The 27,371-nt window shown below is 43.5% G+C and overlaps 1 protein-coding gene across 4 annotated transcripts in view; it reads left to right on the top strand.

Moving 5' to 3' along the window:
• Window positions 1–27,371, top strand: part of depdc5 (DEP domain containing 5, GATOR1 subcomplex subunit) — a 181,595-nt gene that overhangs the window by 126,520 nt on the left and 27,704 nt on the right. For 3 of the 4 annotated variants that reach the window (XM_078553861.1, XM_078553860.1, XM_078553859.1), the window contains exons 32-37: window positions 3,622–3,797; window positions 6,971–7,054; window positions 8,545–8,677; window positions 9,857–9,965; window positions 11,518–11,742; window positions 18,604–18,773. In XM_078553861.1, the coding sequence (XP_078409987.1) occupies window positions 3,622–3,797; window positions 6,971–7,054; window positions 8,545–8,677; window positions 9,857–9,965; window positions 11,518–11,742; window positions 18,604–18,773 (897 nt within the window). The remainder of the gene's footprint in view (window positions 1–3,621; window positions 3,798–6,970; window positions 7,055–8,544; window positions 8,678–9,856; window positions 9,966–11,517; window positions 11,743–18,603; window positions 18,774–27,371) is intronic. The other variant, XM_078553863.1, reaches the window with a different exon arrangement.

Here is a 27,371-nt window from a genome sequence, read left to right as displayed (position 1 = left end):
CAAAAGAGGTACCCTTTCTCGCTGTTCCTGTTAGTGTCCATCCTGTAGGAGAGCCTCAGGCTGTAGAATTATGCCTCTCTTCCCGGAACAGAAAACCCCCTCAATGCCTTGATTTGTAATTACTGGACCTATGTGTATAAGTATATAACCTGAATTCATGACAAAGTGCCAGTGTGATTATTTCTAAGATTTTTGATATTGTTTTCCATTCACCTGTATAAAGTAATTTGTGTAAATAAGGAATGTAAAACAAGGATCAGCCTTGCTGATTAAGGGTCACATGGTCAGAAAAGCCAACCAACGCCAAGTGCAGGGAAGCTTATAAGGGGCAGAGTTTTCCTAGTCTGGAGAGTGTATTGTAGCCTTGCTAGAGGCCTGCAGCCAATCCAGCAGCTCTGTAAATAAAGTTTGTGTTCAACTAAAGAAGCCTGTCAGTAGTACATCTCTACCGGAACCCGATCTCAGCGGGTGGTGGGGGAGTGGAGTGGGACCGAGCCGGGTGTGTATTTTGCACACTAGGTTTCCCAACCTGCTAAAAGAAGGCCAGAAGAAAATGGCGGGAGGTCAGAAACGAGGAGAGAAACTTGATTTCCTCAAAGAAAAACCTAAGTGTGGCCATTCGAGCACTGAAACATGCCTCCAAACCCAGGCAAAAATTCGGCCCCAAGAGTCTGCTAAGGGATATTATAGATAGGTTAAGTGAGTGGACAAAAATTTGCAAGATAGAGTATAATGTGGGAAACTGTGAGGTTGTCCACTTTGGCAGAAAGGGTAGAAAAGCAGAATATTATTTAAATAGAGAGAGAGACTGAGAGATATCGGTAGTACAGAGGGATATGGGTGTCATTGTACATGAATCACAAGAAGTTAGCATGTTGTTATGACTGATGCAGTTGGTAAAGTGGAGTTATTTAAAATTCCCAGAGGGAAACTTTAAACAACTGTCATAACCTATAATTTTAAGTGTTATGTTTGAGATGCAACTCTAAATTCAGGAATCAGACCACCAGTTCGCGAGGCTTTACATTAAACTAATTGAAACATTTTATTAATTTACACAGGTTAAAATATATACACATGCCTTCAAATTACTACTATCATAACTTTTAACAAATTCCCAAACTAATCTCCATTAAGGCAACAGCAACCCATAGACTTAACCAAACACCAGGCAAAGCATTTTCACCTTACGGATTAAAAAATGAGGTTCTTTTCACTGTGGTGCCAATTGGAGGCTTGTAGCTGCATTTTGATCTTACATTGCCTCTGCCCTGCACACCTGAAAACTGCTTAAGTTATACCTACCACCACTGAGTGAATTCAAATTCTCATTTTCTCACCAGCCTCTTTGAACTTCGCCTTTTAACAATGAAACCCCTTTCATAGTACCAGTTTTATTAATAATATAAACATATGGCTTGGTATCTGCTAAATAGGCGTCAAGTTTTCACCCCACTTCTTGAAAGCTCTATTCAAAAAATGTTAATGCACGCTGTCTCTCTTCCATATCAAAACTAGTACCCACAAATGCACCCAGACTAGCTGGCTTTAATCCAATTAAGACACACCCATAGACGAAACCTCTATTTTAAAAGAAAAATATTTTCCAAAATATTATACGCATTAATAGCTTCATGACAATGCAGGTACAGCAATTAATTAGGAGGGCAAATGGAATGTTCACCCTTATTGCAAGGGAAGTGGAGAATAAAAGTAGGCAAGTGTTATGCCACTGTGCAGATCATTGGTGAGACTGCACCCGGAGTACTGTGTTTGGTGTTAATCTTCTTTCTTAAGGAGGTATACGCTTGCATTGAATGCAGTTCAGAAGGTTCATTAGGTTGATTCCTGGGATGGCAGGATTGTCTTATCAAGAAAGGTTGGACAGGTTGGGCTTATACTCATTGGAGTTTAAAAGAATGAGAGGTGACCTTATTGAAACATATAAGATTCTGAGGGGCTTGACAGAGTAGATGTTTGCCCACATGGGGGAATCTACAATTTTTTTATTCATTCATGGGCATCGCTGGCTAGGCCAGTATATATTGCCTATCCCTAATTGCCCTTGAGAAGGTGGTGGTGAGCTGCCTTCTTGAGCAGCTGCAGTCCATCTGATGTAGGTACACCCACAGTGCTGTTAGGGAGTGAGTTCCAGGATTTTGACCCAGTGACAGTGAAGGGGGCATAGTTTCAGAATATGGGGACAGAGATGAGGAGGAATTTCTTCTCTAAGGCAGTCGTTATTCTTTGAAATTCTCAATTCTGGAGGGCAGTGAAAGCTGGATCATTGAATGTATTCAAGGATGCGTTAGACAGATTCTTGATCAACAAGGGAGTTAAGGCTTATGGGGGAGAGGCAGGAAAGTGGAATTAAAACCGCAATCAGAACATGATCTTATTGAATGGGGAGCATGCTCAATGGCCAAATGGCCTATTCCTGCTCCTACTGCTTATGTTCTTATTTAGGATCAGCTCTCTTAACATGTCTGAGCATCGGTGCCTCAGGAAACTTGGTCACTCACAGCAGGTTGCTACCTCCTGGACAGTGGAACACATTGGTAATGGTTGAAAAGGTGATATCACTTGATTGGAGAGGCTGTCCTCTTTCTCTTCCTTGGGAGAGCTCACCCAGAGCAGAACTTCTGGTACGAATGAGAGACCCATGGGAGGGGAGCAGTCTTCCCAGGTTTCTTCTCCATTCCTGTGGCTGCTGCAGCCTGAAAAATCCAAAGTGCTAGTGAACTTTGCTGAAATCTGCCCTGGTCCCTTTAAACAGAAATCCTTCCTTTGACCATCCCACCAACACACCTCTTAAATTGGCTGGGGGAACCCAGAGGGGGGATGTCATTCTGTATACTCCAGTAAAGAGCTACAACTGTGGGGGGGGGGGCGGTGGTGTTGTCCAGAGAGTCGGGCTCCATGGCCAAAACTAGTCCCTCCCTTGTGGCAGGGACAGGAGTGATAAGATTCTGTCCGTAATCCTCCCTCTTGACTGAAAGCCTTCATGTGAATGTGCTTTGAGAAGCAGCCTTATCCCTGTACTCAATGACTGCTCAGATGAGATTCTATTTGAAGCACCAAACTTATGCCTTTTGTCCCTGAAATGAAACTGATGTCTTGTAGAGCAAAGTCGTTGGGCTAAGAGGTTATAGAGTTGACCAGGATTAGGCTGTGAAGTCTAACCCAAGAATTTTTCAACTTTCCTTTTACTAGTATATTAAAAAGTAACCTTTTTGAAGGAACTCCTTACAAAGAACTTTACCTTCCAGAAATTTGTAATAAAATTGCAACCAATTCAGCTTCTGACTGTGAACTCTGCCAAACAGCTTTTTAACCCGCCTTGTGTAGACTTGTAGACAAAGTGGCAGCTCTTACTCACAATGATGTTTCATCCTGATTCAGCGCCTGTTTCTGAACAGGGGTAAATTCTGTTTGGTGTATGCTGCTTCTGCATTGCCCAGAATGGAAGTACTGATTTTAGTTAAGTAACTCCTTCTCAAGCCATGCTTTCAGTGCCGTTACACTTTTTCTGTAGTTGGGGTGCTCCAGTGCCATGTTTTAATTTAAATTGTACAAAAATTCTGTATATTTGTATTTATATATTTTATATCAAACACACAGGTCCAAGGAGACCAGGCGTCAACTGGCACTGACTATTCAGATTACAGCCCAGCTTCAGGAACCACTGCTCCAACTGGAGACAAATCCAGTACATCGGGAAATGCTCAGACCTCTGCCATGGGTATCACTCAGGGTACAGGGGACCAGCCTCCTGCCCCTGCCACATTAGAGGGCAGGTAAGGTTGTCACAAACGTAGCAACATTGATTGAGGTGTGCAGCATCAGTAAATAATACTCTTTATGCAAAATTTTCAGTGTTTTCTGATATTTCTTTTTCCTGATGTGACTTATGCTATGTAGTGGGAATGGTGTCTGCATTAGAATTTATAGATTATTAATTTATAATGGCCCAGGTCTCCAGGTCGTTGAAGACCCAATATACCCAACATTATGCATTAAGGGACTCCTCGGAAGTCCCAGTGCACTGACTCTGTGGGAATTGCCCAGGAATTTGAACTTCCACCGGGCAATTTCCCTGCTCCCCAGGAGCCTCCGAAAATGTCTTCAAATCTGAGTTAGAGTCGGACACTTCAGACAGTCCTGACTTACTTACTTGAATGTTACCTGACTTACTTAATGTTAGACAGAAAAATCCTAGTCTAACTCCAGGCTAACTATCACAAGTGACCACCTCCCACCACTAATGATCCAACCTGACTACTACCCACCACGCAACTCCCTCCCCCTGACTCTCAGTCTCCCCCCCCGCCCCGGCCCTGACCAGCCCCCACCAGTCAACTCCCCCCTGATGCCCTGACATGACCTGATCTCTCAACCCTACCCAGCTGCCACCCTACGCCCTTATACACTTAACTCACCCACACCTACACATTCACCCACACACTCATTCTCAAACACACTGAGAAGCTTCGAGACATTTAAACTCTTACAGAGTATGGCAGCTAGTGCAGTGAAAAGGGCCTTGGTTTCTTTGCAGATTCTCTATGCTGCTCCCTCCAAGGTTTCTGCGCTGAGTGAGTTTTGTAGGATCCTCCATCAGAAGGTTGGCCAAGCAAATTAGAGGAAATAGGTGGATAGTCTTTTGTCTGATCAGGGTCGGAAACAGGGGTTCTGATCTAATGGGAAGATTTGGCCCAGTGTTGCATTTTTCATGTGGCAGCCATGCTGTGTTGAGCTTGTGATATTGTGTGAACACTGTTCTCAGTGAGTGCCCCTCTCATTTGAGTAAACTCATTATGTGAAGTCAACAACCTTGGTGAACTGAAGTGAAGAAGCTTGTACTTAAAAGTGGTCTGTAGAAAGATTGGGAATTAACTGCGTTTGTGTGGGGAAGTTCCCTGTTACATGTGTTTGAACCAGTTTAGGATTGTATATAAATTTCTTTGGTAATACAAAGGCTTTTAAACCTTGAACTTGTATCACCTAATCTCTGCTACTTTACATAATCTTTCCTCCTCCTCCATATTTTCACTCCTAACTTTGACGGTTCTCTTCATAATGAGCTTCGTGCTTTCTCTTGGCTTTCTTAACAAAAAGTAATACTGAATGAAATTTGACCTAATCCATGACAAATGATCTAAACCAGACAATGAGTGTGGAGAGGGCGGGGGGAGGTAGTTTCCTGTATTCTTTTGAAGGGCAGAGTGCCTCAATGGCCTAGTAATCTGAGTCTAATGAATACGATTCTGGTTCTAATTCCCATCCTGCTGCAATGGTGGCCAACACAAGAACGTACAAACTGATTTACTGAGGGATAGCGCAGTACAACAAAGGTTTTTTTATCCATCTCTATCTTTACAGTGTTGTTTGAAATGATACGTTAGCTCAGGCTGGATTTATTTTGGAGGGACGTAAGTAATCTTCAATTTAGCCCCTTTCACACTGCAGAAACTCTTTGGTTTTAGTAAAATTAGTGTTTAGGGTGACAGTTGTCATCGTCATGAAATAAACTGAATTTTTATTTATTCTTTTATGGGATGTGGGCATCGCTGGCTATGCCAGCATTTATTGCCCCATCCCCAATTCCCCCTTGAGAAGGTGGTGGTCAGCTGCCTTCTTGAACCACTGCAATCCATGTAGTGTAGGTACACCCACAGTGCTGTTAGGAAGGGAGTTCCATGATTTTGACCCAGCAACAGTGAAGGAAGAGCGATATATTTCCAAGTCAGGATGGTGAGTGGCTTGGAGGGGAACTTGCAGGTGGTGGTGTTCCCATGCATCTGCTACCCTTGACCTTTGAGATGGTAGAGGCCGTGAGTTTGGAAGGTGCTGTCTCAGGAGCCTTGGAAAGCTACTGCATGGTGACTGTTCAGCTTTAAGGTCAAATAGGAAGTTATAATGCTGAGTAAGGAAACCGTTTAAACAGTTGCATTGTTCGTGCCCTGCAAGTGCTATACCCAGTATAGATAAAGTTCTTGAAGAGGAGGACTGACTGTGTTAACATTCTGCACTTATCTGCTGTACATTATTAAAGTGTAGCATAGCCATAGTATTAGCAACATTATATGGACATATGAAAAAATTACCAAAATTATTATTTTTTTAAACGGCCTAATTGTTGCAGTAAAGATTTAGATTGTTCATCTCAATAAGATAGCTAGTGTGGGAAATGGAAAAACATGATGCAAGTCTAGCAGGAGGTGCTTTCTGATGCTGGGGCTGAAGCATATTGTTGGGACCAAACAGGTTGTTTTATGAAACATTTGATTCTGTTGTACCTGCCCTTGGAGTGCTTACTGCCAACACTGGCTGCCTGAAATGGAGAGTGGTTCATTTACCAGGATGAACATTCATCACTAAAGAAAATGAAAAGGCTGTTACCTTACCTCCCTGCCCACTCCAACATACACCTGTTTTAGGCGGATGGGCAAGGCTGTGATGCACAGCCTGCAGACAGTTACAAAGGGAGAAAAAGGTCTTCAGTAAATAAAAACAGAAAATGCTGGAAAAACCCAGCAGGTCAAGCGACATCTGTGGAGAGAGAAACAGAGTTAACGTTTCAGGTTGATGATGACCCTCAGTAGATCATAAATGCAAGATAGTAACTAATAAATCCAATAGGGAAGTAAGGAGAAATTTTTTCAGTCCGAGAGTGGTTCAGATATGGAACCCATTACCGCAGGAAGTAGTTGAGGCAAATGGCTTGGATGCTTTCAGAAGGAAACTAAATGAGTACATGAAAGAAAAGGGAATCGAAAGATATGCTGAAAGACTGAGATGAGGTAGATGGAATTGGAGGAGATTGTGGATTATAAACAACAGTGCAGACTTTTTTTGATGACATAATATTGTACAATGGAACTAGTTCATGTGAATTAACATGTCCAGCTATATTTGTTCACAAGTTGAAGCATATCTACAATATTTAGTGTGTTTTGTTACATTGCAGCAACCAGCTGTCCTCTGGAATTGCAAATTCACTGACTTCCTCCTCATCACTAGCAGAAATACTAGAAACAATGAAGCACCCCACGTGAGTGTTTAAGTTAGCCAGCTTTGCCCTGCATGTATGTGCGGGAGTGTCTGCACTTGTACACCTGAGAGCTGTGACTTCCTTTCAATAACATTGTCTATTAAATTTTATTACATTTATTTACTAAAAGTTTATAGTAACAAATGTAACCCTGTCAGGTGTGGTAATTCAGTTGTACGGTTATTGTGGATGAATGCATAAGTTTCACTGACCTTTCTTGATGAGAACAAGGGTGAATTAGTTAAGACCCATGAGAGGTAATTGTGGAGGAGAGCTAGCCAAGTTGAAAGATGCCTTCATGTAAACACTGCACTGCTGAATTTGTCAGAGTGTGTTGAGAAGGGTTTCCTCTCATTTTGTCGGCCATTAAATGTGGGCCACACAGTGCTGGCTCATTCCTAACGCAAACACAGATCACTGCTGTTGGTGAAAATGCATCACCTGCCAGTGGCCTGACACTGGAGCAGCCAGCTTTCACAGAGCAGTGAGAAGTTGCATAGCGCAAAAGCAAAAAACTGCGAATGCTGGAAATCTGAATTAAAAACAGAAAATGCTTGGAAATACTCAGCAGATCTGGCAACAGCTGAGGAGAAAGAAATAGAGTTAACGTTTCAGGTTAAGATGAGCTTTCATCAGAACTGATGAAACATCATCTTGAAACATTAACCGTTAGAAGTTGCATTGTGTCGATGTGCTCCAGGTAATACATTGGGCTAGAACACTGGATTACTACTGTGCTTTGAAACCAGCACGACTAACTGTGCCCAGTACACACACAGTTCAGTTCCTGGTTAGTACAGGTCCACAGAACAAAGTAGCCCATAATACAACAACTTTAGCATTGAAGTCCCAAGAACTTCAGAGGGATTGGGGGAAAAAAATTAAGTCAAAGAAAAATAGACTTAGGGGACACAGCCAAAGACTTGGACAAAGAACTGGGGGGTTAAGAAGGAAATTGGAGGGAATTATATAGCAAGAGGTTTAAATTGGTATGGAAACTATATTTGCCCTCAGCTCTCTAGTGCATCTCAGCAGCTCCTTGTGTTTGGCATGAGGTGATCGATGCCTCAGACATACCATTTTCAGCTCTCTACTGACTGTTCTCCAGCTCCGTGCTCAGTTCTAAGTGACCAAGGGGAGAAAATTTGATTTAAAGAAATTGGGTATTGAATAGTGAGTCCACAAAACTCCAAATTTATTTAGAACCAGGTTGAGGATGGTAGAGAGGACACTTTTAAATACACAATTATTCCATGTGTTGATGAAACGTACAGCACAGTGTCGGATTGCTTTGGTGTTGGAAGCGTGCCGGACCTCAAGATTTGCTGTTTGTGTGATCAATTAGTAAGACAATGTGTTAATAAGAATGTGTTAATTAATAAGACAATGTGCAAATTTGACTCTAAAGTTAGAGTCTTTTTAAAATTATTTTTAAAAGATTCTGAATTAAATGGAGGATCTAATAGTTTCTGTTTTTTCTCCACTCCCAGTACTGGTATTCAGCTACTCCCAGAACAAAGGGGGCTGCACCCCAATTGCTTCATCAGCGCAGAGGTGGTCCACTGGCTTATCAGCAATGCTGAAAGTGTCCAGACTCAGCCTATGGCCATCGACATCATGCAGGTAGAGTGCCCAGGCAACAATACCATCGCAGTGCACTCTCGACAGAGTTTGTTTCAGGCAATTTGAAGTCCTGGATTGTGTTGAATCAGATGACCTTAGCCGCAGTTGTGCAGGCCTACAATTAGCCTCAGCACCCCCTAGTCTGAGAAGAGAAAATTCAGCCAATCTCCCAGCTCCATGGTCACTACCCCATGACACCCTGCATGTCAGTCTAGGCAGGACACAGGATCAGGCTTGGCTTTGATGCCTTGTCATCCTTGGTCAAGTAGCCAGATTCTCATATTAAGAATGGGCAGTAAAGTGAAATGCTAAAGGGCGAGTGTTACCCATTGAGGTCCTCACAAAAGTTAGCGCCTTGGAGAGGCGGGGAGCGAATTGAATAATAACCAGAAACTGCACCTTTACTGAAAACTGCAATGAGGTGCAAACATCACCAAACCAAGCAGGTGAACTAATGTTTGTACTGGAGGGGAAATGTAAATGGCCAGGATCAGCAGAGCTAATTGGACTCAAATGGAATTGGCAAGCTGTTTTTTGAAGTCAATGGAAAAGCATATAAAACTGGAAATGGTGTACAATGGGCTGCTGATTCACACAGATCAAACCAGTTTTACACCTTTTCAATCCCTCCACCTTGTTATTTTAGACTTTTTTTGTGTTTCACTTTTAAAAATCCATATTTTCACCTCACCCAACTTTGTTTCTATTTTTAAAATCCCCTTCAATTTTAAACCACCTGTTTTCCAGAATTGGTTCCTTGTAACAGCTTTGCCACAACTTTTGAAAATCTGGACTTTTTACAAACTTTTTGGAGCACCATTCGTAAAATCTCCTATCCTTGCTGCCCACCCCACAGCTCCCTAACGCTCCAGCATCTCTACCAAGGCAGACATTAGGAGGACCAGCCTGAGAGGAGTTGGCTCAGCTGCCCACCAGCTTTCTTTCCATGTGCCGTGAGAAGCAGCTTCTCCCAAAGATCCAGCTGAGATTGGAAACTCACAGTGTGCTGACCCTGTGTGTGTGTGTGTGTGTGTGTGTGTGTGGAGATGAGTCCACCCTATGATAATGTTGATACAGCGACATTTGCACTCCCTGGGCTGTGCTGGGTTTGCTGAACGTCACAGAGATTTACTCCATGGTTGTAAAACTGACCGTTCCTTTGTGTGTACCTTTATACAGAAAATGCTGGATGAGCAACTCATTGTCCATGCTTTTGGGGAGTCTATGCGGGCGTTCGTGTATGGCTTCTACCTATACAGGCTTGTCACAGATAAAGACACTGAGAAAGGTAAAGGCATGCTTCAGAAAAACCAACTGGTAACTGGCTTATTAACGAGAGCCTCTGCTTAAAGAATGATAGAACTTGTATTCCTGTCAACCTTTTCATGCTCTCCTGTGGTCCTGGGTCCTCTTGGTGCAGGTTGGAGCAAACACGTTCCTGCTGCTGACTTCCTCAGGCACATCCACCCTCACCTCTTCCTCCCGTCCTTGGGAGAACTCACCTCACTGGAGCCCTCGGATCCCACAGCTGGACCCCAGATAAGAGTGAGAGACCCGGGGTGAGGGGAGCAGCCTTCCCAGGTTTCTTCACTATTTTCTGTGGGTGTTGCAGCCTGAAAAAGCTTTTCTGAGACTTGCTGGGCATGGTTCATTTAAGCAGGAATCCTTCCACTGACAAAATGGCCAGCTCATGTTGCCCACCCTCCCACATTGATCGGGAAGCCTAGAGGCGGGCTGTTAATTGCTTTGAATGACTCGATACTGCACAAATTTTCTGCCGTGTTCCTGCAGTTAGAACAGTGACTCTGCTTCAAAAGTACTTGATTGACTGGAAAGTGCTTTGGGATGCCCTAAGGTTGCGAAAGGCACTGCATAAATCTAAGATTTCCTTTATACCAGGTTGCGTATTGACCCACTGAACCAACTGTAACAAAGAAAGGGCTTTTCTAAAACCAGAACTCTTTTGATAATCAAAGGGTTAATTGTGCTAGTATTTTCTGTGATGTGATTTTTCCTTTACCTCGGGAAACCAAGGCCCAGGCCCAAAACCCATCCAGGAGGAGGGTGCAAGCTGCCTCTTGGTGTTGGAGTGTGCCTTTGTTGCCTGTACTTGTGCAGACCCGATGGATTAAACATATAACCTGTTATGATTATTTGTAACACTTGAAGCTTGACCTGGGTTTTTAGACTTTGCCTCTGGAACAGCTAGATTTGACACTGTGAGATCACCTGGGCTACTTGATTGCCCCTTTTCATCACACGGCCTCCATGAAAGAAGGGGACTTTATCAGAATGGCTTTGCCTGTCAGATTTCCAGACTCCTGTGGGTTTGGATGGTTTTTTTAATATATCATATTTGGGAGCTATTGATACCTGATGTGGTTTTCCTTTAATCTTTGTTGCTGTTGGTGAGTTTCTCTTGATGTACGATGTGACTTATTAAAACGACATCAGCCGTTACTCAGCGAGTAGCACTTTTGTTTGAGTGACAAGATTGTTTGAGTTCAAATCCCACTCTTAAAGGCTTGAGCACAAAAATCCAGATCGGCACTCCAGTGTAGTGCTGAGTGAGTGCTGCAGTATCAGAGGTGCTGTCCGTCAAATGAGACATTAAATCAAGGTCACACCTGGCCTTTCAGATGGACGTGAAGAGATCTCATGGCATGTTTGTTTGTTTCTCTATCTGGTAAAGTCCCAAACTATTTACTATTTCTATGGGGTATATTTAATTGCTGCCTCAGGCAATGTAATGTTGATTGAGAGAGTGACAAATTCTTGTATCAGATAACTGCTCATTAAACTACTTCAAAGTGACTCTCTTCCCATTCTCCTGTTTGCAGGAAATTTGCAGTCTTCCACTATCTGGTATACCTCAACAATGGACGACCTGGCTGCATTCCAGCGCAAGTGGTTTGAGGTGGCTTTCCTCACAGAAGAGCGGCTTCATGTTGACATTCCTGCCTTCCTGTTACCGTGGTTACCCAGTAGGCCAGCGTCCTATGCAAGTAGGCACAGTTCCTTCAGCCGCAGTTTTGGAGGACGAAGTCAAGCCGCTGCCTTACTAGGTAGATGCACACCACAGGCAGTGGGGGAACAGCCTCCAAGGGAATGAGTTAATGTGGACAGCAGCCATTTGCCTTCACCCGTTCTCCGCATCAGTTGCTCAGGCTATTTATTTGTCTGTGTTTATCTATTCTATATCTGCTTCAACAAGGCAGAAATCCCTTGTTTCATCATAGCTTCCTGAATCTAGAATCTGCACAACCTGGATCAGTTTTTAATGTTCAGGGAGGCAGTGGCATAGTGGAATTGTCAGTGGACTAGTATTTCAGAGACCCAGCGTAATCCCCTGGGGACCCTGGTTCAAATCCCATAGTAGATGGTGAAATTTGAACCCAACAAAAATCTAGAGTTAAAAGTCTGATGATTACCATGAAACCATTGCCAATCATTGCCGATTGTCATAAAAACCTATCTGGTTCACTAATGGCCTTATCTGGGATAAGGATATCTGCTGTCCTTACCTTGCTCGGTCTGGTCTACATGTGAGTCCAGACCCGCAGCAATGTGGTTGACTCTTAAATTCCCCCTGAACAAGGGCAATAAATGCTGGTCTAGCCAGAGACACCCACATCTCATGAGCGAATAAAAAAAAACATACAAGGCAACACTTGGAATACAAAAGATGCTTGGTTTGTTTAAAGAGCGAGAAAGTCTGAGGCAAGTTCAAGTTACATCTCCTCTTCCCATCACCTTTCTCACAGATTTTATCCAATTTTTTTTCCCACCTTACAAAAGCAGACCCTTTTAGCTTCCCTTCCTTTCTCTGCTGCTCTCTGCTTATCAGAGGCACTGCCTACATCCCAGATTTCAAAGAGGACAGAGGCTATTGTTTCAAACCAGGGCCACCAGACTCGAGCTGAGCCGAGGTATCTTGTGCGTATTTGACCGGTATGAAGCAGAGCATTCTCCCATCAAGTGGTTCCACATCAGCTCAGAACAGATTAAAGTTCTGACTCCCGTCAACATGAAATGCAGCAGTTTCCTCCCCACACTTTACCTGACTGCGGTCACCGCGAAGGAAGGAGCTGCTTTGAACAGAGAATGCCAGATCTTTCCCCAGACTTTGCTCCAAATTTAAGGGCACCAAGCATCTTTGTTCACCTTGTAATGAAAACACCAACACTAACTATGCTTTTTGTTTTAAGTTCATTCATGGGATGTGGACACCACTACCCATTCCTGGTTGCTCTGAGAAGGTGGCAGTGAGCTGCCACCTTCACTGTAGACCATACAGCAGTTTGAAACAACAGAGTTGTTTGCTAGGCCACTTCAGAAGGTAGTTAAGAGTCAGCCATATTGGTGTGGGTCTGAAGTCACACCTAAGCCAGGCCCAACATAAACGGCAGGTTTCCTTCCTGCAAGGACATTAGTGAACCAGTTGAGTTTTACCATAATCTTCATTGTTAAACTGATACCAGCTTTTCAAATTCTCAAACTGCCATGGTGGGATATAAACTTAGCCTCCTTAGTGTGTGTCCAAACCTCTGGGTTTGTCAGTAATGTAATCACTACACTACTGTACCATATATAAAAAAATACTGAGCCAGGTTAGTGTGGGGTCTAGGTTACAGTTTTTTGGCATGATTGAAACTACAGCAAATAGAACCTCCTGAGCGCAGCAAAGTGCAGTGAGTGGAGGATAGTTACATAACACAGATTATGTATGTAAAATCAATTGAAGTGATTTACAGCAGAACAGCCTCCAGTTGTGAGTGACAGGGGAATTATCCAATCATCTCTGTTCTGACCAGCCTTGTAACATCACTGTATGCAGAAAGTTAAGGTATAACTTGAGGCTGGGTGAGAATAAATAACCATCCAGAACCCTAAAATCAGGCCTTTGTACTCAACACAGTGAGGGATGTGATAGAACCTTTAATTCAGAAATGAGGGTGCAGTTTATTCACCAACAAGGACTGCCTGTTGAAGCAGACGTTACAGAATTGATGAATTTCTTCTACCAATTTCCAACCAGTAAGCTTTATTAACCACGAGCACTCAAGAAATGCTTATTCTGACAAAACTCTGCATTGTTTCCATGATGGTGTAGCCTACAGCTGCTGAAATCCATTGTAGCTGTTTGATACCAAGCTTTCAGGCTAATGTACTGTATCCATTCTCTTTCCTGGCTTCTGGTTAGTGACTAATGTCCATTAAGCTTTTGCTCAATCCAGCCTGTCCACATGATCTCATGGGTTCCTCTCTTGGGTGTCAATGGCTGATTCCATACGCCGAACCTGTGATGTGGAACTGCATGTACAAATGGAGCTCAGGAACAAGCTCAAACAACTCCCCGTGATCTAAACTCCCTATCCACTCCCTCAGTAATATGTCCCTTTAGATTATCCTGCATGATCCCCTTCCTCCTTCCCTCCTTGGCATGTAAATTTGGGGGTTTGTTGACAGAGCTTACTTGGGAAAGACTTTGAAGATCTTGAGAGATAGCGTCCCCCTTTATGGTGTTAAATCCTGTAGGCTGGGAAGGTCCCACCCTCTCTGTATTGAGTTTGCTGACTTTGACAGGGGTGGCAGATTGAAAAGGGCAAATTCAAACAAACTCCCCGTCACTGATCACCATCCTGTGACCCATGCTGGAAAGTGTGGGTATTTGGTGAGGAGAGAAACAGGCTTGTTTGCACAGTCAAACATCCTGGCAACTGCCTGGAAAGGCCACGGGTCAAAGGTTCATCAAGGCCATTGCACCTGTTGAACCACCTTTTGCAATTCATTCCAGAGAAGGAGGAAAGAATTAATGGTGGAAATATGTTGCGATTGTGATTACATTGTTGTGCATTCTGTGTTTTCATTCCCAGCAGCACAGTTCAATCTGTTGATATCTCGTCCCTCCCTGTTTATGATGGTTTTCTTTCCTCCCCTTGGGTTACCGCAGCCCTACCCGTCTTTTACAGGTGGGACCGCGTATGGGGGAATGCTCGAATGCTCGACTGAAGGTTTGAAGCTTAGTGACCAGCTGTCCTGATGTTTCCTCCTGATACCTAATGTGCAGGAAAACCCAGCCCCCTGTAGTGATGTCTGAGTTCAGCAGATCTGTGGGTGGGGAGGAGAGGGTGGGCACATGCACACAGATCCATTTGTCACTGCTCTGTTAGACATTGTGAAGCCTGCAGAATTGTAATAGTTGTCTAGCACTTTATTACATATTACATTTTTAAAGCTGTGGACGCTTTGTGACTACAAGGCTGTCCCAGTCCAGTTAGAAGCCTGGTAATCTGGAATATCATGCCTGGTACCCCTGTATACCCTTTCTCTCTCTGGCAGCCCCTTGAAACGAGGAAGACTCTTGCCACAGAGTTCATCCTGTGGCAAGAACCTGCACAATGGGGTCTTTTAACTTGAGGAGGCTGTTGTGCTGCAGTGGTTCTGGCTGACCAGAAGATTCTCCCGCTTTTACCACCTGCTATAGGCATATTGGAAGGATTTGCAGATTGATAATCAACATGTTTGTCAACGTTATGAACGCACCTTCCCTGGCCATCGAGTGGCAGGGTGGGACTCAAACCCAGAGCTTCTGGCTCAGAGGTAGGGCGGCTGCCCACTGTGCCACAAGCCCTCCCATCCCTGTATATACTAAACAATAATGTAAAATTCTTCAAATTTCAGCAGGCAGTAGAAAATATGACATAGAGTACTCCAATGCAAATCTTAATAGATTGTTCAGAAGTCTTCGTTTGTGGGGGAAAAATGCTAGAATAGGGTTACTGTTGAAGTTAAAATGCATTGGTTAAGGTTTTCCCTTTGAGGAACTAAAGATATTTAGCAGTGAGGGGGCGGTAAAATAAAATAGAGGTTAAAATTTGGAGATGCAACCAATCGGTTTTCCCTTTCGCTATGGTTTGACCGTTTCCATTGCTGAATTCCCAACACAAAATAACCGCTCCATGGAATTAAGAAAAGAAAGTACTGGAAACAGTCAGTGGGTCTGGCAGCACCTGTAGAGAGGACACCTGTGGAGAGGGAAGCAGAGTTAGTGTTTTACCTTTCATCAGAACCATTCAGATTTCTAGAACCTGCAGTATTATGATTTTGTATTCGTTCCACTCAATTACTTTGCAGAATATGATCTATTCTAAGGAAGAAGACTGTGATTTATATTAACTTTGCTTCTCAAAGCAATTTGGTAATGTAGGAAATGCAGCAGTTATTTGCACACAGCAAGATCCCACAAACGGCAATGTGATATTGACCAGATGTGGATGCGGGAGAATTCCCCTGCTCTTCTTTGAAATAATGCTATGGGATCTTTCTGGTTCACCTTTGAGGGAAAACAACGACAACAACATGCATTTATATGGCACCTTTAACTTCATAAACAAGGCATCTCGGTTGAATGTCTGAGAAATTGTTGTTTATTTTGATGCAGTTTACATGAACGTACAAATTAGGAGCAGGAGTAGGCCATTCGGCCCCTTGAGCCTGTTCCGCCACTTGATAAGGTCATGGCTGATCTGACTGTAGCCTTAACTCTACTTTCCTGTCTATGCCTATAACCTTCGTCTCCCTTGTCAGTCAAGAATATGTCTAACTCAGCCTTGAATATATTCAATGACTCAGCCTCCACTGCTGTCTGGGGAAGAGAATCCCACAGGTGTAAATCCCACTCCGCGTGGTCTGAGCCACATTGTGCTAGGAGGCTGCAATGTTTCCCAGGAATTAAAACGTCAGAGGAAAGACACACCCCAGTGACCCACAGAACAGCAGGCTTTGGACTGGTGTTTATACCATGAGTTCCAGATAAAGGCAACAGGGTAGTTAGGTCAAAGAAAGGAATGTAACTTACTGTCATGAAGAAGAGTTTTAATATAAAACAATGTTCTGCATCTGCTTGGCATGGGTTCACTGGAATACCACAAGGATATGAAAAGCATTGTAGAGATTCCAAGAGTGGAGGGAGAGAAAGCTGCTCCGATTATTGTGGGTGGGATTTGGTGTGAAAGGCAGCTATAAGTTGACAGTTGAATTTTAGAATTCCGTTTGAGCTTCCCGTCCTCAGTAACGCATTGAGCTTTCTTCCATTTGTAGAATTGTGTTAAAACCCAGCTCAGACTCATGGAATGAAGCAGCTAGTGACTGAAGGCACTACCTTTTTATAAAACAACACCATACAGGTCAGAAGCTCCTTAATCTGTGCTGAATTAGCTGATCTCGGCCAAAACTCTACAATTGACCTCCATGTTCTTGAATAGAGGGGAAAACATTGCGTAGTGAGCAAAAGCGGGAACCCAAATGTCCACCTGCTGCATTGGATGAGGACAAAAATAAATCTCCCACTCTTACGATGGTAAAATATCATGCCACCCTTGACATCTAGGCTACTCATAAGCTGACAGGATGAGGTAGTGCAGTGCTCCTGGTGCATTGGACCTGTACCCCAGCACCATCATCATAGATAGGGGGAGAACCTAAAAACTGAGTAAGGAAAGCAATCTTTATGACAGCTGTTGGAAAGGGTCCTCATGAAAGCCTGATCTGTAAGGAGACAATACCCAGTGAAGCAGAGCTCCCAGTATAAAGTGACTCTTACAATTTACAGCTGGTACAACAAATTGCAGATTCATGCAGATGTGATGAGTTTACTAGAGAGATAATGATCGCTTCCATTATCTCCTTTTTATTCAGCACTGTACCCAGTAATTATCTATACCAAGCTGCGGAGGCACTCTCTGGTTTTTGCTTTCTTTCCTAGGCTGTTTTTTTTTCTTTGCCCTTTCTTTTTAATTGTGTCCCACAGAGGATCTGAGCAAGCTGACCTCGGCCTTCTGCCAGTGAGGATCCAAAAACAATTTGTTCAAAAGCAATTTATGACATTTTCCTATGTTAAAGATGCTTTATAAATGCAAGTTGTTGTTGCTCTTTGCTGCAAATTCGGGCTGCAATAGGTACCTTCTTGGGTTTAGTGGACTCATTGCCTCTTGAACACAATCTTGCTCTGATGGGAGCTGACCTGTAACAGCCCTCTCCATACACGAGCAGAAATGTAACCCAGGAGTGTCATAGTAGTACTCCCTTCCACCCACTTCCTGTCTGGGCCAGATACTTAGGTCTAGTGCACATTTGTTTCATGAACCCCTCTGAAGCCTGACATGTTAACACTTGATCAGATGATGTTTGATTCGCATCAGAGAGCTGCTTTATTCCAAAGTAAGGTAAAGGCGCGGGGCAAACAGGTATGATCAGAGTTACTTATTTGAAATACTGCAAGAACGTGCAACACCACTTCCACGCTGATGTTTCTTGCTTTAAGTAAAATAATACCTCTGTGTTCTGTCCTCCTGCCAAGGTAGGACCACTGTATCAAAGGACCCTCTCATAGAACAGTCTTCTCAAATAACCCAGTCAAATAAGCAAATCCCTTATTGTTTAGACTTCACTTTAGAAGCATACTCCGATTAGGGATTTGGCAAGTCAGATTCACAGAAACACTTTCCTCTGGTGGGTGGACCCAAACAAGAGGGCAAAATCTTACAATTAGAGCTGGACTATGAGACGGGTGAAATCCCAATTAAGTGGTTGATCTGTACCTGAACTTTATTTACTGGAGCTGCCTTAGATGTCTGTTGATATCAATTTCTAACAAAAATCTCATCGTGAAATTTTCAGTTGACCCCCCAGGATTGGCAGCCTTTTGGGGAAGAGTACTAGATTTCTACTAAGCTTCTGTGTAAAAATAAATGCTTCTTGATTTCCTTCCCGAAATGGCCTTGCTCTAATTTCAAGACTATGCCCCATCCTTGATTTCCCCACATTGCTAATCTGGTGGTATGTGCAGTACTTTGAATGTAGTGAGATTTGAGTCTCATTCTAATTTGTTCCTGCTGCTTCCTCTTGACCTTCTTCCTCTGCAGCTGCCACAGTCCCTGAACAGAAGACGGTGACCCTCGACGTGGATGTTAATAACCGCTCAGACCGTGTTGAATGGTGCAGTTGCTATTACCATGGGAACTACTCAATAAACGCTGCATTTGAAGTCAAGTTGCACTGGATGGCAGTAACATCAGCTGTGCTCTTTGAAATGGTAGGTGGGATCAGACAGTTGAGTTACATCGTAGGAAGGACTGAAAACTATGATCTATGATACAAATGTTGGCAAATGTAAAAGAAGCATTTCTTAGTCAAAACTAGTTCCTGACTCCCAGTTGTAACCCAAATGTAAACTTTCTAGGATCGATTAAGTTAGGCAATGAGGAAACCCGTACTTTAAATTCATTTTTGGCATTTGTATTTGACACCAAGACCATCATTTGTTTTAGATAGCAAGGCAACCAGAGAGCAGACTATACTAGGCCTGGTATTGTACAAGGTGATAGGATTAATTGAAAACCTCATAGTGAAGGCACCCCTAGGTAGCAGCAATCATAATATGATTGAATTTTGCATTCATTTGGAGGGAGAAACGAGTGCGTCCAAGACCAGTATTTTATACTTAAATAAGGGCAATTATGAGGGTATGAAAGTGGAGCTAGCTAAAATGAACTGGCAAATGAGGTTAAGGGATAGGTCAAAAGATTGTTGGGAAGTCAATCATCTCAGTTCCAGATATCACTGCAGGAGTTCCTCAGGGTAGTGTCCTAGGCCCAACCATCTTCAGCTGCTCCATCAATGACCTTCCCTCCATCATAAGGTCAGAAGTGGGGATGTTCGCTGATGATTGCATAACATTCAGTACCATTCGCAACTCCTCAGATACTGAAACAGCCCATGTCCAAATGCAGCAAGATCTGGACTATATCCAGGCTTGGGTTAACAAGTAGCAAGTAACATTCGTGACACACAAATGCCAGGCAATGACCATCTCCAACAAGAGAGAATCTAACCGTCGCCCCTTGACATTCAATATCATTACCATCGCAGAACCCCCACTATCAACATCCTGGGTGCTACCATTGACCAGAAACTGAACTGGACCAGCCATAATAATACAAAAGCAGGTCAGAGGCTAGGAATCCTGTGGTGAGTAACTCACCGCCTGACTCCCCAAAGCCTGTCCACTATCTACAAGGCACAAGTCAGAAGTGTGATGGAATACTCCCTACGTGCCTGGATGAGTGCAGCTCCACCATCTACAAGATGCACTGCACAAGCTCACCAAGCCTCCTTAGACAGCACCTTCCAAATCCACAACCACTGTCATCTAGAAGGACAAGGGCAGCAGATACATGGAAACACCACCAACTGGAGGTTCCCCTCCAAGTCACTCACCATCCTGACTTGGAAACATATCGCCGTTCCTTCACTGTTGCTGGGTCAAAATCCTGGAACTTCCTCCCTAACAGCACTGTGGGTGTACCTACGCCACATGGACTGCAGTGGTTCATGAAGGCAGCTCACCACCACCTTCTCAAGGGATGGGAAATAAATGCTGGCCTAGGCAATAAGTGCTGGCCTAGCCAGTGACACCCACATCTCATGAATGAATTAAAAAAAGAGGTGACAGACATTTAAAGGGATATTTCAGAACATACACAATAAATATATTCCAATGAGAAAGAAAAATTCCAAGGGGAGGACCCACCATCCGTGGTTAACTAAAAAAGTTAAAGATAATATCAAACTTAAAGAAAAGTATATAATTACACAAAGACAGGCGGCAGGTCAGAAGATTGGAAAGAATATAAAGAACAGCAAAGAATGACAAAAAGATTAATAAGGGGGGAAATATTAGAGTACGAGGGAACACTAGCTAGTAATATAAAGACAGATAGTAAGAGTTTCTATTGATATTTAAATTTAAAAAGAGTTAACAAAGTGAGTTTTGGTCCTATAGAAAGTGTGTCTGGGGAATTGATAATGGAAAGTAGGGAGATGGCGGATGAATTAAACAGGTATTTTGTTTCGGTCTTCACTATAGAGGACACAAGTAACATCCCGGAAATAGCTGTAAATCAGGAAATGGAAGGGAGGGAGGAACTCCGGGAAAATTACAATCATCAGGGAAGTGGTATTGAGCAAATTGTTGGGGCTGCAGGCTGACAAATCCTCAGGTCTGGATGGACTTCACCCTAAGGTCTTAAAAGAAGTGGCTACTGAGATAGTTGATGCATTGGTTTTAATTTTCCAAAATTCCCTAGGTTCAGGGAAGGTGCCATTAGATTTGAAAGTAGCAAATGTAACTCCTTTATTCAAAAGGGCGAGAGACGGAAAGCAGGAAACTACAGGCCAGTTAGCCTAACATCTATCATCAGGAAAATGTTAGAAGCTATTATTAAAGATGTTATAGTAGGGCACTTAGAAAAATTCAAGACAACCAGGCAGAGTCAGCATGGCTTTGTGAAAGGGAAATCATGTTTAACCAATTTATTGGAGTCCTTTGAAGGAGTCACATGTGCTGTGGATAAAGGGGAACTGTGGATGTACTGTACTAAAATTTCCAGAAGGCATTTGATAAATTGCCACATCAAAAGTTATTGTAGAAAATAAAAGCTCATGTTGTAGGGGGTAACATATTGACATGGATAGAAGATTGGCTAGCTAACAGGAAGCAGCGAGTTAGCATAAGTGGATCTTTTTCTGGTTGACAGAATATGACAAGTGATGTGCCACAGGGATCAGTGCTAGGCCTCAACTTTTTACAATTTATAGAAATGACTTGGATGAAGGGACCAAAGGTATGGTTGCTAAATTTGCTGAGGACACAAAGGTAGGTAGAAAAGTAAATTGTGAAGAGGATATAAGGAGGCCACAACGGGACATAGATAGGTTATGTGAGTGGGCAAAGATCTGGCAGATGGAGTATAATGTGGGGAAATGTTAAATTGTCCATTTTGGCAGGAAGAATAAAAAAGCTTATCTAAATGGTGAGAGATTTCAGAGCTCTAGGATTCAGAGGGATCTGGGTGTCCTCGCGCATGAATCATAAAAGGCTAGTATGCAGGTACAGCAAGTAATTAGGAAAGCTAATAGGCTGTTATAATTTATTGTGAGGGGAATTGATTACAAAAGTAGGACGGTTATGCTTCAGTTGTACAGGGCATTGGTGAGACCACATCTACAGCACTGTGTATCATACTGGCCTCCTTATTTAAGGAAAGATGTATATACATTAGAAACAGTTCAGAAAAGGTTTACCAGACTAATACCAGGAATGCAAAACAAAAACAGAATTACCTGGAGAAACTCAGCAGGTCTGGCAGCATCGGCGGAGAAGATAAGAGTTGACGTTTCGAGTCCTCATGACCCTTCAATACCAGGAATGGGTGGATTGTCTTAGGAGGAAAGGCTGGGCAGGTTAGGCTTGTATCCACTGGAGTTTAGAAGAGTAAGAGGCGATTTGACCGAAACCTTTAAGATCCTGAGGGGTCTTGACAGGGTGGATGTGAAGAAGATGTTTCCTCTTGTGGGAGAATCTAGAACTAGGGGTCATGGATTAAAAATAAGAGTCACTCATTTAAGACAGGGATGAGAAGAATTTTTTTCTCTGAGGGTCATGAGTCATTGGAACTCCCTTCCTCAAAAGGCAGTGGAAGCAGGGTCTGAATATTTTTAAGGCAGAGGTAGATAGATTCTTGATTAACAAGGGGGTGAAAGATTATCAGGGGGTAGGCAGGAATGTGGGGTTGATCAGCCATGATCTTATTGAATGGCGGGGCAGGTTCGATGGGCCAAGTGGCCTACTCCTGCTCCTAATTTGTATGTTCGTATGTATTTATGGCCCATCTCTAGTTACCTTTCAGAAGGTGCCGGAGAGCAAACGGGGTTCTCGGATTTTGGCATTGCTGAAAAAAGAGACCTGTCGAAGATTTTCACCTTGCACTCATCAGGCCACTTTGCAAGAATACCAATAGAAACAGAAAATAACAAATTATACTGTATGGGAAGAGAGTGCTGATTAGTTGGCAAGTGGACTCTGATTGATAGGGGCATTGCCATGGAGGATGCACCAGTGATGGTGACTGACAGTTAACTGCCAAGCATTGTTTGAAATTTAAACCAGGCAACTTGATTGACCTGATTGGTCAAGGCATTGTTCTGAGTAATGAATCAGTGAATGGCTATCACTTATTTTGTTTAGCTGAAACAGGCGCAATTTGTGTACATGTTCTTTCTGTCTGCAAAGAACAGGGCCCTGTGTATTAATATATGTAGTTTCCAGCACACCCAAATGCGCCACACTGCGAGCCTGACTGACAGTCTTAAATTGGTGTCAGTGTAATTCTTAGCACACTGAGGATTATTTAGCAAATGTTGTCCAATCTCGGATCCCACAGCATGCCCCAGCCGCTGTTCACAATGGGTAAGGCACAGACCGCACCCAACCAGCCCATGCTTACAAAACTCAAAACACAGTGTCCAACATTAGATGTGGTTCCCCGATTGGACAACATTTGTGCTGTTGAAGGAGTCTTGATGAGTTGTTGCAGTGCATCTTGTAGATGATACACATTGCTGTCACTATGCGCCGGTGATGGAAGGAGTGAATATTTAAGGTGATAGATGGGCTGCTGGTCAAATGGACTAGTTTGTCCTGGATGGCGTTGAGTTTTTGCAGTGTCTTCACAGCCATTGACCTTGCCGAGAACAGTCAGATTTATTTTTGGTTTATAGTCAACAGTGAGAGACTCAGATGTCAGGAGCCATTGCCAAGAGCACAGGTGTTGGTGCAAGTATAAGAGTAGATATAATAACAAACAGTCCCACGCTATCTGGTGTGACAGGATATGTGATTTGTTAGAGAAAGTACAGATATATTCTGAGATGGCTGAGGAGAAAAGCTTGCAGTCCAGAAGGTGCCTTTGGTGCATTATAATAATAAACTGCAAAATGTTTTACCAGTAGTTTATAGCCTGTGACATCATTGACAACAATCAGAAAACAGCAAATATTTGCTCATCTCTCATTGCACTTCGAGGAAAGAACAAACAATATTTTTGATGTAAAATTTTAACTTTTCTAAATCCGAATAATTTCTGCCATTTTCAAACAAGAATTCTTAAGCATGAGGAAAAAGACCATTGAATCTGTTTTATTTTCCCAGGTCAATCTTATCTTCTTCCAATACCCTTCAATCCATAGTCTCTCCAGACTTGCACCTTGCTCACTCTCACCCCCTCTCAAATGCTTTCCCCTATTGTGCTCTTGCTCATTCTCTCCTTCCCTCCTTTCTCTCTATCCTCATGTCATCTTTTTCCCTATTTCTTAATTCCTTCTCCCTATTTTCACATTCCATTTCTCCCTATTTCCTGACTTTCTCCCCATTTTCATTTTTCTTTTCTCTACCTCATTGTAATTTTTTCAAGTTTAAATTTTCTTAACACCAAAATGTGAACACAGCTGAAAGTGTAAATGAGCTTAGTCAGCCACAGGTACTGAGTGAAATGAGATGCATTTGAACATACATGAAGTTCGCAAGTTAATGGCTGGTACCTTTCAAAATGGCCCCCGATTGCTGTGTGATAACATAAATGTCAATCTGCTCCATTAGCCCTGTTTACATTTTATCTACATTAATCTCAATGCAGATCTGTTTCCTTAACTTATGTTCTTATTCTAATAGTGTTTCACTGAATTCAAACTCACAAACACAGTCTCAGCTTCATCAGTCAGAAATCCACTTTGCCTGGGGTGACGGGAGTTGCAAAAGCAAATGTACTCTGAACTGACTGCGAACAGCGGTTCAAGGTGACTCAGCACCAGCTTACGGGGAACTAAAGATGGGCAATAAAAGCCAATCTTGTCAGTGATGCCCATGTCCTGAGAGTGAATTCTCAGGTTTTGGTGCAGGACTTGTGTGGCATTTCATTTTGGTAGCTTGTCGTTTGGTAGCCAGTCCTTGTCTTGCTTCTCACCCCTGTGTTGTATCAAGGTTCATCAGTGTTACATATGCTTCATGTTTACCTGTATTTTTCTCTCTTATCCTTCCTGAGTTTCAAACACATCCTCCCTTCACAATTTTCCTTCTCTGTGCATCATCACTGTGCAGAAATCCAGAATCACGACACCTACACTAAAAAGGGAACCACCTTCTGCTTATATTGCGCCTTCCATCACCACAGAATGGCCCACAGTGTTCAACAGCTAATAAAGCATTTTCTGAAATGGTGTAAATCTGGAATACTCTCCTTCACATTGCTACTGAGGCTGGGAGTCAATTGAAGAATTCAAACCTGAGATTATTTTTGTTGGGTCTGGGTTTGAAGGGATTTTTTGGTTTTACTAATTCACAGGATGTGGGCATTGCTGGCTAAGCCAGCATTTATAACCCATCCCTAAGTGCCTTTGAGAAGGTGGTGATGGGCTGCTGCTGCACTCCATGTGGTGTAGGTACACCCACAGTGCTGTTAGGGAGGGAATTCCAGGATTTTGATCCAGGAACAGTAACATATTTCCAAGTCAGGATGGCGAGTTGCTTGCGGGGGCGGTGGACAGTTTCCAGGTGGCGGTGTTGCCATTTTTCTGCTCCCATTGTCCTTCTAGATGGTAGCAGTTGTGGGCTTGGAAGGTGCTGTCTTAGGAGGCTTGGTGAGTTCCTGCAGTGCATCTTGTAGATGGTACACACTGCTGCCACTGTGTGTCAGTGGTGGAGGGAGTGAATGTTTGTGGATGTGGTGCCAATCAAGTGGGCTGCTTTGTCCTGGATGGTGTCCAGCTTCTTGAGTGTTGTGGGAGCTGAGCTCATCCAGGCAAGTGGAGAGTGTTCCATTATGCTCCTGAGTTGTGTTTTGTGGATGGTTGACATCTTTGGGGAGTCAGGAGGTGAGTGCCTCACTGCAGGATATCTAGCCTCTGACCTGTCCTTGCAGCCACAGGATTTATATGGCTAATCCAGTTCAGTTTCTGGTCAATGGTAACCTCCAGGATGTTGATAGTGGGGGATTCAGTGATGGTAATGCCATTGAACATCAAGGGGCGATAGTTGGATTATCTCTTGTTGGAGATGGTCATTGCCTGGCACTTGTGTGGCACAATGTCACTTGCCACTTGTCAGCCCAAGCCTGGATATTGCCTAGGCCTTGCTGCATTTGGACATGGACTGCTTCAGGGTCTGAGGAACCGTGAATGGTGCTGAACATTGTGCAATCATCAGCGAACATCCCCACTTCTGACCTTATGATGGAAGGAAGGTCATTGATGAAGCAGCTGAAGGTGGTTGGGCCTAGGACATTACCCTGAGGAATTCCTACAGTGATGCCCTGGAACTGAGATGGTTGCCTTCCAACAACCAAAACCATCTTCCTTTGCGCTAGGTATGACTCCAAACAGTGGAGAGTTTTTCCCCTGATTCCCATTGACTCCAGTTTTGCTAGAGCTCCTTAATGCCAAGGGCAGTCATTCTCACCTCACCTCGGCAGTTCAGCTCTTTTGTCCATGTTTGTGTCAAGGCTCTAATGAAGTCAGGAACCGAGTGACCCGGGCGGAACCTAAACTGAGCACCAGTGAGCAGGTTATTGCTAAGCAAGTGCCGCTTGATAGCACTGTTGATGACCCTTCCATTACTTTATTGATGGCTGAGAGTAGACTGATGGGGAGGTAATTGGCCGACTTTGATTTGTCCTGCTTTTTGTGTACAGGACATACCTGGGCAATTTTCTACATTGCTGGGTAGATGCCAGTGTTGTAGCTTTACTGGAACAGCTTGGCTAGGGGCGTGGCAGGTTTTGGAGCACAGGCCTTCAATACTATTGCTGGAATATTGTCAGGGCCCATAGCCTTTGCAGTATCCATTGCCTTCCGCCATTTCTTGATACCACATGGAGCGAATCGAATTTGCTGAAGATTGACATATGTGATGCTGAGATCCCCTGGAGGAGGCCAAGATGGATCATCTACTCAACACTTCTGGCTGAAGGTTATTGCAAATGCCTTATCTTTTACACTGATATGCTGGGCTCCCCCATCATTGAGGATGGGGATATTTGTGGAGCCTACTCCAGTAAGTTGTTTAATTATCCACCACCATTCATGACTGTATGTGGCAGGACTGCAGATCTTCGATCTGACCTGTTGGTCTATCACTTCCTGCTTATGCTGTTTGGCACTCAAGTAGTCCTGTGTTGTTTCTTCATCAGGTTGACACCTCATTTTTCGATATGCCTGGTGCTGCTCCTGGCATGCTCTCCTGCACTCTTCACTGAACCAGGGTTGACCCCCTGGCTTGGTGTTAATGGTAGAGTGGGGGATATGTTGGGCCATGAGGCTCTAGATTGTTGTTGAGTACAATCTGATGCTGCTGATGGCCCACGGTGCCTCATGGTTGTCCATGAGTCTTGAGTTGCTAGATCTGTTCAAAATCTGTCCCATTTAGCACGGTGGTAGTGCTGTACACCATAATGGAGGGTATCCTCATTGTGAAGACAGGGCTTTGTCTAAATAAGGGCTGTGCGGTGGTCACTCCTACCGATACAGTCATGAACAGATGCATCTGCGGCAGGCAGGTTGGTGAGGATGAGGTCAAGTATGTTTTTCCCTCTTGTTGGTTCTCTCACAATCTGCTGTAGATCCTGTCCAGCAGCTATGTCCTTTAGGACTCAGCCAGCTCGATCTGTACCAGTGCTACCGAGCTACCCTTGGTGATGGACATTGAAGTCCCCCACCCAGAGTACATTCTACACCCTTGCCACCCTCAGTGCTTCCTCCAACTGGTGTTCAACATGGAGGAGCACTGATTCATCAGCTGAGG

Source organism: Cetorhinus maximus, chromosome 12 (assembly GCF_964194155.1).
Source record: "Cetorhinus maximus chromosome 12, sCetMax3.hap1.1, whole genome shotgun sequence".
NCBI lineage: Eukaryota > Metazoa > Chordata > Chondrichthyes > Lamniformes > Cetorhinidae > Cetorhinus > Cetorhinus maximus.
Note: the sequence above shows the minus strand (reverse complement) of the source record. Positions and strands in the feature narration are given on the sequence as shown.